This window comes from Podarcis gaigeae (assembly GCF_964106915.1).
Source record: "Podarcis gaigeae genome assembly, chromosome: 10".
NCBI lineage: Eukaryota > Metazoa > Chordata > Lepidosauria > Squamata > Lacertidae > Podarcis > Podarcis gaigeae.
In genome coordinates this window covers 38,922,413-38,941,215 of record NC_139686.1, presented here as the reverse complement: position 1 = coordinate 38,941,215, position 18,803 = coordinate 38,922,413, and the positions used below count along the sequence as shown (strand labels likewise).

General features: G+C 39.3%; 1 protein-coding gene across 3 annotated transcripts in view; it reads right to left on the bottom strand.

The window, feature by feature from the left end:
• Positions 1-696: 696 nt before the first annotated feature.
• Positions 697-18,803, bottom strand: part of SLC6A15 (solute carrier family 6 member 15) — a 40,531-nt gene continuing 22,424 nt past the window's right edge. For all 3 annotated transcript variants that reach the window (XM_083699207.1, XM_083699208.1, XM_083699209.1), the window contains exons 4-12: positions 17,502-17,628; positions 13,037-13,218; positions 9,806-9,916; positions 5,593-5,834; positions 5,292-5,481; positions 4,851-5,043; positions 3,404-3,563; positions 3,110-3,272; positions 697-2,134 (exon numbers count right to left, since the gene is read on the bottom strand). In XM_083699207.1, coding sequence (XP_083555333.1) covers positions 1,763-2,134; positions 3,110-3,272; positions 3,404-3,563; positions 4,851-5,043; positions 5,292-5,481; positions 5,593-5,834; positions 9,806-9,916; positions 13,037-13,218; positions 17,502-17,628 — 1,740 coding nt within the window. In that variant the 3' untranslated portion in view covers positions 697-1,762. The remainder of the gene's footprint in view (positions 2,135-3,109; positions 3,273-3,403; positions 3,564-4,850; positions 5,044-5,291; positions 5,482-5,592; positions 5,835-9,805; positions 9,917-13,036; positions 13,219-17,501; positions 17,629-18,803) is intronic.

Genomic DNA, 18,803 nt, shown 5'->3' with positions numbered 1-18,803 from the left:
GATACTCCATGCTTCCCGCTGCCTAAATACTTTCCACTGAGAGACCAGCAGAAAAGAGGGCCACAAACTGTGCACAGCCTCTGTGCAAAAGCCAGTGGCCTGGAGTTTAGGCCAGGCAGGATCCAATCTTGCAGTCTTCTGAAATGAAGTCAGACACAGTTTGCTTTCCTTCACAGGCCCTTTTTTGCTGAAAGCAGCTTCACTCTACCTCTAAATATCAGAGCAGGATTTGCACAGCTACACAAAAGCCTGGCTATTTGGAGACAGGCCCAGAATTCAGCAGGCCTCTTTTCCAGCAATCAAGAACACAGAGACATAGGTGGTTCCATTCATCTGAGTCTGTTTTCAAATATGCAGCTTCTTTGTTCAGCCTGGCTGTCCTGCAGCGACATTGGTACATCCCCTACACTGCCTAGTAGATGCATTAAGTCTGAAAGGCCCTATCAGTATTGGCATTCTGCTGGCTCTTGAAGACAATGCCTGTATAGACAAGCAGTTCCCTGATCGCCAAACTTTAACGTCTTGTTTTAATTGTTTTCATCACTGTTTTAATTTATGTGCTGGTTTAATGGGCTTGTTTGTTGTACATTTTAATTATGGATGTTTAAATAGGAATACTTAGCTCCACCAACCTGGGCCAGCTAGGGACCACCTGCCCCAAATCCAGCCCCAAATTTCCAGAAAGTACAAAGAAAACACCTTTCCACACTCTTTATTCCTAGATTAAATGTAATGGTATACAATTTTTAATTATCACCGACTTAGGAGGGGATTTCTTTTTTGCATAAAACAAGCAGAACAGAAAAAAACAGGTTTAAAGCCATCTTGCTTCAGGGTTTGAAGCTGTTACATACAACATTACTATACATATGTACATTACAAGTATATTATATATAAATATAATATATATAATCTTGTAACCACAATAAATATTAGGAAGGGTTTTTATTTTTATTTTTATTTTAGGCACACAGCTTAGAAAAATGCAGAATCTGCACAATCTTTTAAGAGTCTTGGAGCGACTCAGTCTTACATAATTTTCACACTGAAAAAACCAAATATAGTATGTAAAATACAGCCACGTCATATGCAGTTCCCCAGAGTGTGAGGAATTTTGTGTTTCCAGCATCATTATACTTGGTTTTCTAATACTATTGCTCTATACAGCTATTACATGTAAGAAAATAATCTGCAGGGTTTAAAATTTGTTTGTTTTGCTTTTTTTTTTACTCAGCTAATAGCCTAAGGAATTGCGAGTGTTTAAAAAAAGTACAGGATATCTACAAAACGTATGTACAAATAAGTGCAGTCAATACAGGATTGGCGAACTCTTTGGAGCTAATTTTTTCTTCCAATACTAGGGGAGTTAACTTGCAGGAACAAAGAAGGAAATTCCAGTTACAGCAGTAGAGAAATATGAATTCACTTAAAAAATTGTTACAAACTGAGGTAACACCTGTACTTTAAAGATAGAAAACTTTCAAATTAAATGCAAAAATAATTCTTTAAAAAATTGGCAATCCTGGCAAGGCTATGCCATCACTGACTGATATTTTTATGTGCATTCCCTTCAGTACAAATGGAAACCAGAAAAAATCAAGCCAAAGGGAATTGTCAAGCTGTTTGTTTGTACCACATGTCAGGATGTTTTTAAGCACAGAGTCATGGGGCACCTGAGATTGCACTCTGGTAAGTGAGGCCGACCACTTCTCTTAAGAGAAACAAATGTTCCAAGAACAGAGGCATCAACACTGCATTGCAGCTACAAGTCAGACTCTGGCATATCCGACATGTTTGCCATTATGTAACCGATACCATAGCGGCCATTGGGGGCAGTGTCCACAGTTGGAGAACCAGTCTGTTTCCGGTATATGTTTTTCCCAAAATTTGGAGACGGCACCTCGCTTGGACTCTTGCCATGGATCAGGCTGGTGTCATCTCCCTCGAGATTCACAGGCTCCTTTATAATACGCCCCCTTTTGTAGGAAACCGCTGCCAAGCTGCCAGAGCTATCGTCGATAAGGTTGCAGCGGCGAATCAGGTAGACTACCGGGACAGGGAGCATTGCAAAAACAATCAAGGACACACAGACTATCAGCCCCCAGGTTGGGTAGTTTTGAAATTCCTCGGTCGCCTGCATAGACCAAGAAAAAATTCAGAAAGATCATTCGTACATCTGCCTTCCTTAAGCCTAGTCTTCTAGTGCTCTCTCAGAAACCTTTCTTTTTTAAGTTGTTTCATTAATTCCTCCCCAAATTGCAAAAATAGAGGTGTTTCCAAAATTCTCCTTATCCAAATTTCTCCCTGGTTTTTGGAATTCCAAAATTCCCCTGCCGCCCCAGTACAAGTGATCCATTAAGAATCTTCTGTTCTTCTTCTTTTTTATGTTGCAAACTGTGTGCAGTTGTGAACTATGTGCCCACAGTCTGCCACACATTTCCTTCCATTAATACAGGTCTTTTGCAACCTCCACACCACCAATGCAAATATATGAGCATTAATAAAACACTTAAAAGACAACCTTCATGCAATTGTAGGGTGATTAGATCAAGTCCCTTTTTGTGCCATATAGCCTTGTATGTAACAATTCATCTGACCGCCATTGGCAACAAGGGATTCATGCAGGCAAGTGAGGAAGCTGATAGAGCAGGTGGATGCCCCCTTCTAGATCATTCTGTCATTCTTTTGCAAGTCCTCTTGGTTTCTATGCCAGTAGCAGAGGAAGATAAGTCTCTTCCTTCACAACAAGCATTAAAACACAGTAAGCTAGTGGAAGAAGAATAGATCACTCCATCTCTCTCACACAAGTCTGTTTTCCCGACTGGTAAGATGTCCTATTCTATGTTTCCATGCTGGCTACAGAGGAGGAGAAACATCCCCTTCTCAACAGCTACTATAAAAATACAGGTTATTAATCTGTCTGCAGAGTTTATTTTATTTTTGTAGGGTTATTTACAAGGTTGCTGCAGTGATCTAGCAGCACTGTGCACTTTGTGTGCATTTATAAAATACAATGCAAAAAGAACCTATGTGGTCATATATGCACTCTATATGCCTAAAACTTACAGTCATTGATGATGCATGTTCCTTTATAAAAATAATCACTCACCTTATCTTCAATCCATGCATTGTAACCAGGGGGACTTAATATCATTTGGACAATGCTAGCTACCAGCAGAGATAACAAAACAATTGGGGAGATATATTTCCATGTATAGTAATAGTACGGATTTGGTGAAAAGCCAAGCATATCCTTTAGGTCTTCCATGAATCTGGAGTGGGAGAGGCAGTGGAGAAAAAAGAACATCATTAGCTCCAGTGGGCTGCTGCTAATGTATGGTTTTGTGATGCTCCTAATTGCCAACAATGTTAGCTATATGAACAACTCAAGATGTGCACTTACTTGTCTATCCCGTAAACATAAGACATGGCAATATTCTCCAAAATGACGACAATAAGCAAAGGCAATGTGGCTGAATAGTCATCAAACATAGTTACAAAGTAGTTACCAGACCGCTGTACAAATATTAAGCCAATGCAAAAGGCCAGAAGACAGCAGACAACTGCAATAAAGCACATAAGTAAGATAAGGGAAGAGATATCAAACATCCATTCATATTCTTGATATATTCTAGATACAGTGCTTCTCAGATTATTATTATTTTCTTGGGTTAGTGGATACAGTATATTTTCTTCTTGCATGGAAGTGGCTATTGTAAAGTAAGGGTCTACAAGAGGATTGTTCTCTCATTTCTTCCCTACTCTTCACCTCCAGATGTGGTGAGACTGAGAATGGACTTGAGCCTTTCCCCACTCTGACCCTCACACCCCTCAAAATGCTAGAAGTGAAACCTGACATGGGAGATTTCATGATTAAGTGAATGTGGTACCTCCTCTAACTGTAAAAAGGATCGTGCTCAACTTGGCCATGGGTTGGGTTTCATTTGGATCTGCCCTTGTATATATATATATATATATATACATATATATATTTATGGATGAGCATTTTAGGTTCCTATTTTATTCTTGCTCTTATGCTTGGTTTCATGTTGTATGAAGAGACACAAATACTGTTACTACAGGGTGAGTCTTTTAAAAGAGGCCCTGTGGAACATGTGTACTCTGTATCCACTGGGCCTCTTTTAAAGGACTCGCCCTGTATAAATAAGTACAACAAACAAGCAAAAAATTGTAGAGATAGTGGTTTCAGTATCCAGAATTGTGAAGAGGGGTTCTCCTGCATTCAGAAACAAAGCAAACTACTGTATCTCCTAGCTGCCAAGTCAGACCCTTGGTCCATCCAGCCCAATATTGTGTACACAGGTTGGCAGTGACTCTACAGGGTTCCAGACCAGGGGCATGCCTAGCCCTCCCTGGAGGTGCTGGGGTTTGAACCCAAGACTTTATGCAATGCAAAACAACTGCCCTACTATTGAAATATGACCCTTCAACTAAATAGTTCAGGAATGGATGAATGGTAATCAGAACAGGAGAAAATAGCACTCTGCTTTGAAAAAGAAAGATTTCAGGCTTCTGTACTAAATTATGTCCTTGAATGATATATCCATGTTTCCTTTACCCTTTACCATGTTTCTGAACAAACCACTGTCAAATATATGAGTTCAGAATATGTGGCTCACTTGTCACTCTTTTTAATATAGGAACCCCTAATATAATTAGGTCTCGTTTATTTTTATTTGTGAAGAATTATGGGTTCAAAATTTTGGCAACTTGTTTCGTGTTGGTAGAAATGGAATTTTCTGCCACCATGTCTCCAAGCAGGTCATTTTGATTGTTAACATTTCTTAGAATGAAGTAGAACTGAGGAAAAGAAATCCGTAACAACTCACCAGTCAGAATTTCTTTTCTCACTTTGAAAGTATCAACTATTGGTGTCGTAATGCCTTCAATGGTTCCAAACATGCTTCCAAGCCCCAGATTAACCAGCATAAGGAAGAACATCACTGACCAGAAAGGAGAAGCAGGAAAGTGGGTCATGGCTTCTGTAAAGGCAATGAAAGCTAGACCAGTTCCTTGAACAGCCTGTCAAGGAGAAAGCCAAAGAATTAAACTTGGGTGGCAAAACAGCAGCAAATCAAGTCAAAATATTGTATAAGGTGGGCAAAATCAATGAAGAGAGAAGGAGGAGGAAAGAGGGAGCAGAACAATGGAGTCAGAAAAGCTATTAGGAAGTGGAAAATATATATAAATATCAAAATTGTCCTGCAGTCAATAAGGATTATTAAAACATTCTGTAATCTTTGCATCAAAGATGGAAGTGTTACTCTCACCTTGTCAAGTTCATCTTCAATCTGGCAAGGTTTTAGACCAAGGGGAAACTCTTCTTCTTTGACCTTCCGGATTATATCATAAACCAAATTATAATCTTCTGCTGTGATGCTCGATAAATTAATATGATGAGGTATAATAGCCTTGCTCAGATTGCCGACATTCAGAAGATTGACAATCTTCTCGGAATTTCTGCAAAACACAAGGGAATATAGGCATACACACCATCAATCCAAAGAATTGCTGTGGGAATTCCTAAGTGAAATATACTATAAAAATGGATAAGGAAATGAATATTCATACTGGATAATGCATTTCTCATTTATGATATTTGCTTTGAAGCCCAGAACAGCAAACACCACCAAAGTTGCCAGCACAGAAGTGAAAAAATTGATGAAGGACACCAGAACAGCATCGAAATGGCAGTTGTTGTCTCTCTTGTTGTAGCTTGAAAAGGCAATGACTCCACCAAATCCAAGCCCTAAGGCAAAGAACACCTGAGTAGCAGCTTCTCTCCAGACCTTGGGCTCCAGCATTATTTCAAGCTGTTTGAAATTAGACACAATACATGTCAGCTACAAAATACAGCATTTCTCCTAAATGGAGAGGCAACAAATAATCCAGGAAGAAAACCCCCAGCACCCTAAATTTTACGCTCAAATGTTCAATCCACAAGCTGAATTTGCATTCTGTACATTGTCTCATTCTTTTGCATTGCAGGTTGGTCAAAATGTATCACAAGAAATACATCAATCAAAAATCAATAGATTTGCTAATCACACACACTTTAAAAACAGCTTTCATCAATGTCAGTCAACAAGGGTTTTGTGCAGCTGTGTTTATAAGCAGCAAAAAAATATTTAGACACTAATGCATTATTATTAATTCTATGTTGTTAATTGAATAGTGTGCAAATTATCATCGCTGCCAAAACAACAGACAAACTATCATTCTGTTTTCCAAGCATTATAGAAATGTTATTGTTTTAATGTACTGTACTGGTGTTTGACTGTAAATTGCCATGTGATCATAACTGATGAAGGATGGTTTAGAAATTGCACATGAAAATACAATAAATAAATAATGAAACTAGGACAGCTAATGTTGATGTGAGTATGTGAGATTTCTTCTATGAAGGTCAAAGCAACTGAACAAATTTTTAGCAAGATAAAGGATTAAGGTGAATTTTTAGATATATTTTAGATGTCATTAGTATTACTATAATGCAGTACTATGCACTTGGAAGAAAGTCTTACTGAGTTTAATAGGTTTTCCTTCTAGATAAGCCTTCTAATAGTAAATAGAGAGTAACAAAACAAACCATTGTTCCATTATTTACATCTCTATTAGGCATTATGATTTCTATTAAAAGCAAATGTTTCAGCTTTACAAAACTTTCTAAATAATCTCCTAAATCTTTTCCACAGCTAAAACGAGATTTTTCTGTACTATAAAGTATAATTAAAAACATTTAGACAGGAAACTTTCTCCACTGAAACACTACACAGTGCCACAGATGAGGCAAATCATCACCGTACAGTTATAGCAAAGTTTGCTCACTAGATGGTGCTAAATATACATACATCATTCTGTTTGAATTTCCACTGGAGGTTAACTGGGATGTCATCCTTCTATATGCCCACTGCTTTGAAGAAATCTAACTAAGGCTTGGGGAATTATACATGTAATTGGAAAAGCTCTCCCTAGCAATTTTGCCCTAAATGAGAAGTTTAGAGGAATGGTTTAAACCTTCCCTCCATATCTAGAGTCCTCATGAAATCTTCCTGCTTCCTATGCAATTAAAATTAGGGAGGGGCTCCCATTATCACTATAGGCTTAAATATCCCCTCCCAGCAATCTTGATACACCATGCTTGTTGGTGTTATTACCACTAATCACATCTTTAATGTCACATGTAGTTAGGCCCCAGGTTTCTGGGCCCTGGGGCAGAGGAATGGAAGGGGTGTTGATAGAGGTTGCTTTGCAAATTCTTACCAATGTTTTGTGTGTTTTTTTTGCTTGACCCTTTCAGGGGCAAGCAGCAAAAGGTCAGAAACATTCTTTGTTTCTCTCCTTCTTGAAGACAATGGAGAGGGAGAAGGAGCTACTTTGAACTCCTTGGTGGAAAGGTGGGATCTAAATGAAGTAACTAGAAGTAACTAGAAGTAAAAGCAGCATTTTGTCAAGGAAGCAGTTTAGCCAATGGATTTTGCGATCAGCTCTTTCTGCCAAAAGACCATTACTTCTCTGTAAACCTGTCCACACAAAACTACTTGTTTAAGGTGTGCATAGAAAATGTGAAAGAAAAAAATTCTTACATACTGTCAGGGGTTCCCATCTACAGAGGGATTAGCAAGATCTCAGTTCAATCCAGCTGCGGCTTGAGACTTCCCGTGTGACTTTTCCTAAATCTCTTAATCATTCTCTGGCTTAGTTTTTCATCATTAAGACATGAGTAATGCTCCCAGTCTTCTACCATGTATATGTCTACAGGGAAGGGAGTGTCTTTTTAACAGACACTTGTGGCTACTTTGTATGAATGATCTTGACTAAGGACTTGTGAGTTTTCCACAACAGAAACTCGAAGATAGTGAGTAAAACCAACCATTTGAACACACAAGTAGATTTTATAACTTCCCAACAGAACAAGATTTCCAGTGCAGCCTCATTCATGTCTGCTCAAAGTAAGCTCCACTGTGTTCAATGGGCCTTATTCCCAGATTACAAGTGGGGAACCTGTGACCCTCGAGAGTTTTTTGGGCACATATTAGCCCCAGTCAGCATGACCAATGCTCAGGAATGAGAAAGACTGTAGGCCAGCAACATCTGGAGGGCTACAGGTTCCCCGCTCTAGAGTCTTGCCATCATTTTATTGTGCTGTCCTCTTCTGGACTGTGGAAGTGGAATGGTCTCCCTAGAGAGGTTGTGGACTCTCCTTCCTTAGAGGTTTTTAAGCAGAGGTTGGATGGCCATCTGCCAGGGATACTTTAGTTGATATTCCTGCATTACAGAGGGTTGGAGTAGATGATCCTTGGTGTCCCTTCCAATTCTATGATCCTACCTGATGCTTTCACATTAACCCATTTTGTAACAGGACAGAGAACACATAAGCCTTTGCGTATGCAGGAGTGTGTGCACGTAGGTGAATAAGCACAAAACTGAGTTGTGAGGCACATGTGGCTTCTAAACAGTGCAACTGAAAATCCTGATTTCTTCAATAAATGCAGTAAATTAAGAGAAAATGTTTCTAGAATGTATGTAATGTGGGAGCATAACTTGACCCTTCCCCTTTGGCAAAGTCAATGAGATTGTTGTTTGAGTGGATTTTGACATGCTAAACCTGTTTCATGAATGATGCAGGAAGCCTCCATATTCTAAACTAAATATGAAACCACTCACGCTATGGTCAGGGGAGTTCAATCAGTCATTGGTCACGAGGTGAACCTCACAGATTGTTATGAGGATAAAATGGTATGGGGAGCAGATCCATGAAAACTACCTTGAACTTCTTGGGTATTGAAATATAATAAATAAAACATCACATCCTTTTTGGCCAAGATGAGGTGGGGCAGCCATTGTGGAGAGTGAAATTATGAGATGAATGCTGAGAAAAGGAAGAATTGTTGGATGGGAATTTTCCAAGAGGGTACTGCATGGAGGCAGAGGCTTTGTGTTTTATGAGTCATGCTGTGGGTCACTTTTGATATGCCCCTCTTAGAAACTTTGTCCAGCACTAGCACAGGAAGCACTTAGCACCAGAGGTGAATGACTATGCCTGGCATAAGCAACTGTCTGTAGAACCATATTCAAGACTGTTGAATTAGTTACCCCATGCTACCCTACTATGTAATCCCAATCAGATTGACTGGATATGTTTATGGAAGAAGTGGAGGTTGTAATCTGAAGTAGGTTTTCTACAAACACACACACACACACACACACACACACACACACACACACATGAAGCAGCTTTCCTGTTGTGTGATCCCGCACCACTGGAATGGGTGCGAATAAAGTCGCTGGCAGACAGTGCTAACTGGGTAGAAAAGTCCTGATTCCCTGTGGGCTGAGACTTTGGCAGTGTAGACATTACCAGCTTAAAGCACAACTAGGCTGTTCCTTTTCTCAATTCAGATCTAAACTCTTAAGTGGGAAATGCATCAAAATGCAGTACCTCGTTTTTTTTAAAAAAAGGACATATAACAGGATAGATATAGATTGTGGCTAACAACCTGTGTACACTGCTTCCCAAACCAGTGATGGGAGTGTATTTGATGCAGAGTAAATGGTAGTATGTACACAGCCTTGGTTTGAATGGTGTAAAAAGGATGAGATTTTTATTTACTTTTATGTTAATGGAGCTTATGTTGTACAGCAGATACACACCAACGCAGTTGACTTGTTCCACCTAACTGCAATATAATCTGATCTTGAAACAAGAGTTCATGCAAACTATTCAGGCATGAAACGAATGTCAAAAGCAATCAAACATAATAGGCAGAAACCAAGTACATACCTTAGGTGTAAACATGTGACGAATGCCATCCAGTGATCCATTTAAGAGCAGCCCTCTGATTAGAAAGCATATAAGTACCACATAAGGGAAAAGGGAGCTAAAGTACATTATCTGAAAAATACGAAAGGAATGTTAAAATAAAACCCATTAATGGCTCTTGTCTTCCACAGTCTAACCACATCCGTAGTGCATTCAGAAACCTAAGGTCATCTGACATTCTCAAAGCCCAGCATGGCACTGTGTGCTAGCTTCAGAGATCTGAAGAATTGCAGAATTATAGCTTGTGGATCCATTGCTCTTGTTTATCAGAAGAAACAAATCATGTGAAGTAAGAAGTATTTTGAAACACTTTGAAGTATACCATGCCACTTGTGGTGCTGTTAAGAAAGGGACTTCACCGTGAAAGGATATGAGTGCATTTTAGTGATTTGGCCATGTATTTCACCAATGCATTATTTGCAACAACTCCTCCTTGTTTTCTGACCAAGGCTCCAACTTTATTCAAATACTCAACAGGAAAAGGAGGATCCTTGCGTTGTATTCAGCACATCAACATACATGTAAAGCACAATTTGCACATTGGGAGTGAACACCAGGAATGTGCCCCTTGACCCCTTTCCCTTCCCATTCCTACCTTTCTAGTGTTGTTTCATGCAAGATGGATAACAACCAGGGCTAAAATAAACCATCGCTCCCTGAGGGGTTGGAATCATGGTTCAAAGTGGGACATTGTAGTTATGAGGGAGTAATGTTTGCATTTTACTATGGTTTGCTTCAGTGAACATGTAAATTGTAGTGACAGTTAATACAAGGAAGGGAAAGGAAATTGTTGCTGAGATGGGAAAGCAATATGCATCCAAAGAGTGGCACACAGGAGCCTCTGGGTTAAATCTAAGGCCGCATCCACACCATACATTTAAAACACTATTATAACATTTTAATGGTAATGGGTTCCCCCTAAGAATCCTGGGAACAGTAGCTTGTTAAGGATGCTGATAATTGTAAGGAGACCCCTATTTCCCTCAGAGCTACAATTCCCAGAGTTCCCTGGAGAAAGTGTTTAATGAACCACTTTGGAAATTATAGTTTTGAGAGGGAAATTGGGGGTTTCCTAGCAACTCTTAACAAGCTGCACTTCCCAGGGCTGAGGTGGGGGGGAGCTGTGATATCATGGTGCTTTAAATATATGCTGCAGATGTGGCCCCAATTTCCCTTTGTTTAATGGAGGGAATCTTGTTCCAACAGTAGGATGCCTTCTGTCAGGGGAAGGAAGCTTTGGATCCAAGACTGTGGCTAAGGATTTTGTTCTGAGCTGAAATCCTTTAACTCTGCTTTGTGTTACAAACAGAGAATTTCAGAGTTAAGGCTCTTGTGACTCTGAGGATGGAAGGAGTGGGAAGAAACTTGATATTATAATCACCACCTGGTAAAAAAGATATTTAAAAAGTCTGCCTTTTGAGTCTTATCATCATCATAAAACAACAACAATTTTGTACTGGCTATATTTTAGTTAAGAAAATAAAATAATAACAGTAATAATAGGAAACCATTTCTTTACCAGAAGTTATATTATATATAAGAGTTTAGCAACTGTTCCACCACAATCTCTTATATAAACTAATAATCTGGGAAGATGAAATTGAGAAGCTGAATTTGTAGGGATGTGCAATAGTATACATCCCCACATGGGGATTTAGTTCCATGAAAGTAAGATTGCATTGTACAGTCACGAGTCTTGGATCTAATGGAAGGAACACATAATGTATAAGTTACACTAAAAATGAAGCTTGTGAAAGAGAATTTCCCAGTGAATTGTGCTTATCTGAAGCACCCTGTGAAAAAAATTTAATAATAATCTGCTTTTATTTGCCACTAGTTTTATTATACCACATTCTGGCATGACTCAGTCCTCTAGCCCTAAGGGAAGGTGGCCATGACAAGAGTTCCCATGTGAGTATTTTCACCCAACTCATTCTGTGAAGACATCACTCATTTGACTGGTGAGTCAGGACCACTTGCAGAAAAAAGAATCAGGGCAGGGTATGTATGACTTCCCTGGCAAACTCCTATCTTCAATCTGGGACATGTCACAGCAAAAGTACATCAAAGAAAGTATAGTATCTGCACATTCCATAAAGAGCAACCCCTCCCTTTCATCTCCTATTGCAATAGAAACAAACAAACAAAAAAGCCAATCCTAAGCTTTAAGTAAACTGTCACATGGTCCAAAACAGTCATAGATGGATCAAACATCAGGCATGTGTATTAGCAATTTAGAAACTGGCAAATGGCAAAGGAAAAGTAGGTGCAGAGACTGTGGAGGCTCACTCTGTATGCAATTATCTTCAGATCAATATTATCATTCTTACCTTGATCCCCAGAAAATTATGGTTGCATGGAATGTGCAATGAGAAAGGTGCAATAGGGCTAGACATTTTTGTGTGCAAATGCTGCTGGAGATTCTACTCATCTTGACCCTCTGCTTCCACTTATGCCCTATGTGGTTAGCTCTGGCTCCAATGCTGAACTCACATCTCCACTGCTTCTGCTTTTCTTCCAGAGCAACCATGCCTCTGAAAACCAGGCCTCTATCCTTGCCTCATCCAATGCCTCTGCTGCTCTGGGCTCTCATTTCTCACAAGCCTCCCATACACAATTGGTATGATCAAATGCTTTTTAATGTCCATTTCTCCACTTGCAGACCACATGAAGAATCACAGTCTAGCATGTGGTTCCCTGTCTTCCTTTTAGGTGTCTCCTTTGGGCATTGACATCCTGAACACTTAATCTTTGACACTTGGCCTGGCAATTTGTTTCATGGACTCAGTCAGTCCAGATCCAGAAACAGAAATCCATCCTGAGAAAGCCAACTACAAATCTCATTTCTTTGTTGTGTTTTCTTCCTTTTTCTTTTTTAATTACACACCAAGATGCAATTATAAGAATTATCTATGGCAAATGAAAACAAAACAAAGGTTCTCATACCGCAACACTCCCTCTCTTTTTATCCAAGTATGGTTTCTGTATTTAATAGACTACAATCTTAATGTTGATGTGCCAACATTTCTCCACTGGAGAGATTACAGAAAAGCATGGTGAGTCATGCTGCCAGCCTTTCCATGCAAACTTTATGGGAGGATAGACAAAGGGGTGTGGTGGAGAAGAATTCAGGTGGCAAATGTGAAGAATACTTAAATCAGTTTTAAAGAAAACAAAAAAGGAACTACTCACTTTGCCTGAAGACTGGATCCCTTTAATCATTGCTAGGCAGACCATAACCCAAGCAGCCAGCAAGCAGATCGTCATTTTCCAGTTTAGACCTCCACTCTCTGAGATAGAGCTGGAAATATTGAGTGCTTCTCTGTACCAGTAATACGTTGTTGCAGAGCTTTTTTCACACTCTGGCTCCACAACTGATCAGAAAAGGAAAAGGCAATCTAAAATATTAATTGGATCCTAAATAGAAAGCAACATGTAGACAGTTCTACAAAGCATTCTAATTCCTATAATTTGTTATCATGGTACTGCCACTTGTGGCTTATCCAGACACACACATTGGAAAATGCAGGTCAAGTGCTTTCTTTTTTTCCATTGTTTTGAATCAGTACAGCACCACATCTGCAGGTATGCTATCTTGGCCAGGTGGGAATTGTATGTGTTTTTAATTTCTAGCCTTCATGGAATATGTCCATATTGTAAACTGACAAGGCACACAGGAGAAGATATCACTGGTGCCCAGGACCAATATCAGCACCTAGAGTTTTCAGGGGAGCTGCCAGGGCCCACCCCAATGCCGGCTCTGTCACCCCCCCTTTATCTATTTTTTCTTGGTCCAAACCTGAGCAGTGCTGATTAAAAGGATCTAGACACTTGTAAGTTCCATGTTGAATCTGGCAAGGCATTATTCTGAAGAATTGGGGGAAATGAAAATGGTGTCGTCAGTCAACTGCTCAGTGTTGTGCAGACAAACTTGTGAGGGCTCATTGACAGAGGAAGGGAGCCCACGAGAGGATAGTTTGACTGGGCCCTGCCTCATATCTGGAATTAGTACTTTTAAGGGATCTATAAAAAATGAGATTAGCACATATAATTTGTAATGTAGGAATGAGGAAAGCTGCAGCTGCTATAATTCCCTCTTCTGCAGAACTTTTTAAATAGTTCTAGAAGTTCTTAATGTTTTAAATAATTTAATTTTTAGAAGGTTTTTTGGGGGAAATTGCATTACTTTGCTATTCTGCTGTTTGCTACCCTTAGTTGAGGGGAAGGGCAAGACAGCAATGTAGCATCATCCATATATATAGTGCTTTCCAAATGATGCATGAACTAGAACAAGAACTATATCAGACTTTGTCAAAGTCCAACCCTATAAATGTTTATTTAGGAATAAGTTCAATTGGGTTCAATGAGACTGTGTCCCAAGCAACTGTGCATAGGTACTGCAGACTTAAAAATTCCACAATGCAACTTTTGTCCAGAAAATGAGAATCCTGTACATCGGAAACTTGATACAGTGTTTATATAAATGCAAATGGTTCTTAAAATGTATTTATTCTGTTAGTACTATATTCTTGAACTCTGTTCCTGCAGGGAATTCCCATTCAGCGAGACCTCAGTTGAGATCCTCTGGAATAAGGAACTTAGCCAAGGGCTGTGATCCTGCTATGATCACATAAATGTGAGCTTTGCCACTGAATTAAGCACAGGGTAGAGTGCAGCCAATTTTTAAAACCTCTTCCTGAAACTATGTATTTAATGTCAAGTTATTTAGAGAAGGAAAGTCTGTTACTTTACAGTAACCATAATCTCTGTTTGCGCTGGGAACATTTGAGTACTGAGACGTAACACCAAGCTAGCAAGTATCATGTATCTCATAACGAAAATTTGTGCAACAAACTGTCAAGGCAACTTTCAAGGTTGCTGGTATACTGGCTTCAGGCAAAGGAAAAAATATTATTAGAAATGCAATTAAGATTTGTTTCTCTTATTATTTGGAGATCAAGGCATGTGGTCACCAGGAGATAATTAAAGCCTAGAGATAGATTGCATTCTATTATACTTCATGATATGCCAGAATGGAATTATTTCATTATGGCCATGAGTTATTGCCTAATTCCCGTAGATATAAAAGTAGACATAATATAGTCTGATTATTCACAGGTATTTCAATTGTCCTCTTGGGGGTTTTGTGTGTGTTTTTGTGTGTTTTGTTTTTTGCTTAATGTTTAGGAAAATTGAAAAAAATAGAATAAGGAAATAATTAGTGTGACATTCAATTACCCTTATTTATGTGTTTAGTGTAAATGTTGATAGAGCAACAGGAAATGTGTAGCACATTACACAAAAACGTTTCAGAACCTGCACCTTTCTGTTTCAAGCAAAAACAATGCAAATGCTACTATTAAAATTAGCTAAGTAAAATTAGAATGTATCTTTTAACCCTGCCCCTGGAGAAACTTTAAATAAAAAGTTAATCAATTCATCTGTTTCTGCTTTCAGAATTTTGAACATTTAAGGACTTTGACTCCAGCTTGGAAATTCCTGTTATGTTCCTGCATGGGCTTACATTCATAGTGGATTTATGTAGAGACTTTTCTGAACAGATGTGACTATCTCTATTCCTGTTTACTGAATTAAAACATTAAAAACAAACAAACCATTAGAGTGAGCGATAAATGCTGATGCAGCAGATGACCAATAGCCGAGAAGAGATGCTTGAATGTTACAGCTCTTAACATTTGGTGTAATATAGGTAAAAGAAACCAGTCCTCAGGAAGCCTGAGATCAAAATCCCAGCCTATATGCTGGGATAATGTAGCTGAGACTGACAGCTATCTCAGGATCATCATTCTGTAAACCAATGATGCAGGTCTATGTAACTGGGACATGTGGCATTTGGGTCATCCCCTGATCAGTGGTGGGCTACCAAGTGACCCCTGGGTTAAAATCATGTTTTGCAAAACATGTACTGTATTTCTGAGTCAGATCCATATTTTTATTTATTTACTGACTTAATAAAATCATTGGCTGGAATTCAATGTCACAATAAGGTGATCATTCTGTCAGGGCAAGCGTTTTGGCTTGTCAGGTGGAATGATCCTCCTCTTTCCCCCTCACATTAGGTTTTGGGGTTCCCCTGCCCCCTGAGCCGATTTTGGGGGTGCAGTGGAAGCCCCATTGCAAAAGCAGAAGCTCTTGCACAGGGCTTCCACTAATGGAATTCACTAGTTCCTAGAATCCTCCCTTTTAGCCACAATTCAAAATCCATAGCATCTCTCCATATTTAAAACAATTTTAAGAATGTTTAAAATATGAAAAACATAATCACGGGTACAGTCGTACCTTGGTTCTCGAATGCCTTGTGACTTGAACGTTTTGGCTCCCGAGCACCACAAACCCGGAAGTGAGTGTTCCGGTTTGGAAGCCGAACGTCCAACACAGCTTCTGTGGCTTCCGATTGAGTGCAGGAAGCTCCTGCAACCAATCGGAAGCTGTGCCTTGGTTTTCAAATGTTTTCGGAAGTCAAACAGACTTCTGGAATGGATTCTGTTCGAGAACCCAAGTATGACTGTATAATACTAAGAAAAAATTAAATATTTCCATGTCATTTGATTCCTGTCAACCTAATTGGTTGATGTGACCTGCCAGAGGCAAGATCTGGGACTGTCACCTTCAATAACTTTTCTCAGATCAAAACTGTCATGTTCTTACATCATTCATAAATGTGTGATAACATTCCCTGTATTTAGTTCAAAGTGGCATTTGAAGGTGGTTCCCAAGTATGGGCAGTCAAGATGCTTCTTTGGAGGTCTTTAAGCAGAGGCTTGACAACCATATGTCAGGAGTGCTCTGATGGTGTTTCCTGCTTGGCAGGGGGTTGGACTCAATGGCCCTTGTGGTCTATTCCAACTCTATGATTCTATGATTCTATGGTGTCAGGCCATGTCAAAAGAGACCATTGTGGATGTTCAGAAAGTGTCATCTTTAAGACAAACTCTACCATATCATAATTCTTTGATTTTGCTTTTCTGGCATGCCAAATACTCTCTCTCTCTCTCTCTCTCTATATATATATATATATAAAAAGGTACAATACTTTGTTACAATAACATACAAAATCTACCATAAGTATCTCTGCCAAACTAAACAAATGGAAATGTTTCATTTCCAGTACTATGAGTTTTAAAACTCCCAATAAGGGGAAATTGAATCAAGGAGCAACTAAATGCACAAGGAAATCAATTAAAGTGCCTATATGTCAAAATAAAGAGTTAGACCACCAACTAAAAAAGCCTCTGGTAATATTATGGATTTTCCCCCCTTTCTAAATTAGAACATTGTTTATTCTAGATATCAAGTGTTATTGCTAAGAATCATACTGGAAAAGCAGTATTTTGGGGAAGGATCAATAACTTAATTTAACAATATGAAACATTCCAGTTCAGCATGGTTATACAAAACCAAAGTGCTAAGGTGCCAAATATTCTTAATCTAAATGCTAGAGAGTCAGCAAACAATTCACTGGGTTTTGGACCAAAATATTTGCTTTCAGTGATTTCCTCTTTAGTTTGCTTGGTTTTTGTACTCTGAAGCATTTTTAAAACTTCTAAAGTTAGGGGAAGGATGGAAGGAAGGAAGGAAGGAAGGAAGGAAGGAAGGAAGGAAGGAAGGAAGGAAGGTTAATACACTGAATGCTTACAAGTATGTGAAGAATTTTTCACCAAAGGACATTGGTCCCATGGCAACGGGTGCTGAAAGGACTGAGAAAAGTAAAACAAACTCCATCCAATGATGACATTGTAGTATAGGGCCACAAAAAAGCATACCTGTGGGAAAAGTAAAATCTTTTCAGAAGCAATTTTCCTAGTATTGGCATAGAAAATAACGTTTTTAACATGGCTCTCTAATTGCCAAGTTCTATTATCTGATGCAGAAACAAACACCAACTTTGGAAAGAACATGTTGAAGTCTTGATGCATCATTTATACCAGGCATCCCCAAACTTGGCCCTCCATCTGTTTTGGGACCACAATTCCCATCATCCCTGACCACTGGTCCTGTTAGCTAGGGATGATGGGAGTTGTAGGCTCAAAACATCTGGAGGGCCGAGTTTGGGGGTGCCTGATTTAGACACACTCTTCTGCCATGGGGCTGCCTGAAGCAAGTTGCTTCATCACATCTTGTGGCAGGACCAGGCTTAAGTCATGAACTTACAGTGTGCCATAAGGGTGGGAAGCCTCAGGCCCAGGAGCTAAATGTAGCCTCCAAACCACTCTGTCTGGCAGTCAGAACTCTCCTCATGACAAAACAAACTCTTCCCAACATTGAACCTCACTGGCCCTGCTTCAAACCCTAAACGCCCCCCCCCCTTCCTAGCTGGATATCCTTGCTTTTCTAGATAGAGGACAGAAAGGGGTACATGGCAATGTATACATACTAGCCTATGATACAAAAGTAAAATTACAGTTGTCACTCTGCCTTTGTCTCCACTCTGCCACTGGCTTTTTGCCTCAGCACAAACCAAGGAGCTAAAAGAGATTTTCAATCTATATAACGATTGCATGACCAGGTAATGCACTTTAAAAGATAGGCAGCATCTGCAGATTCCAAACATTTTAGGTGCATTTCCTCTGTTTTAAAGTTATATTCCCTTCTTGCTGAGAGGTGCCATCAGCATTGGGATTCCACCAGCTCCTGAAAACACACCTGTTTAGGCAAGCCTTCCCCTGAACTTAAGTTTCCTGATCTAATTGTTTTAGTATTTTTAAAACTGTTTTAATGGTTATTCTTTTTAACTGGCTTGTTTTACTGTGTATTTTAGTTATGTATGGAATTTATCATTGATGTTATACTTGTAAACCACTTTAGAAGCCATTTGGGCATGTAAGCAGTATAGAAATAGATAAATGATCTTCTTTAGCACCTTACCTGCTTAACCCAGCCTTCCCCAACCTGTTGCTTCCATTTGTTTTGGACTACCGTTCCCACCAACCACATGCAA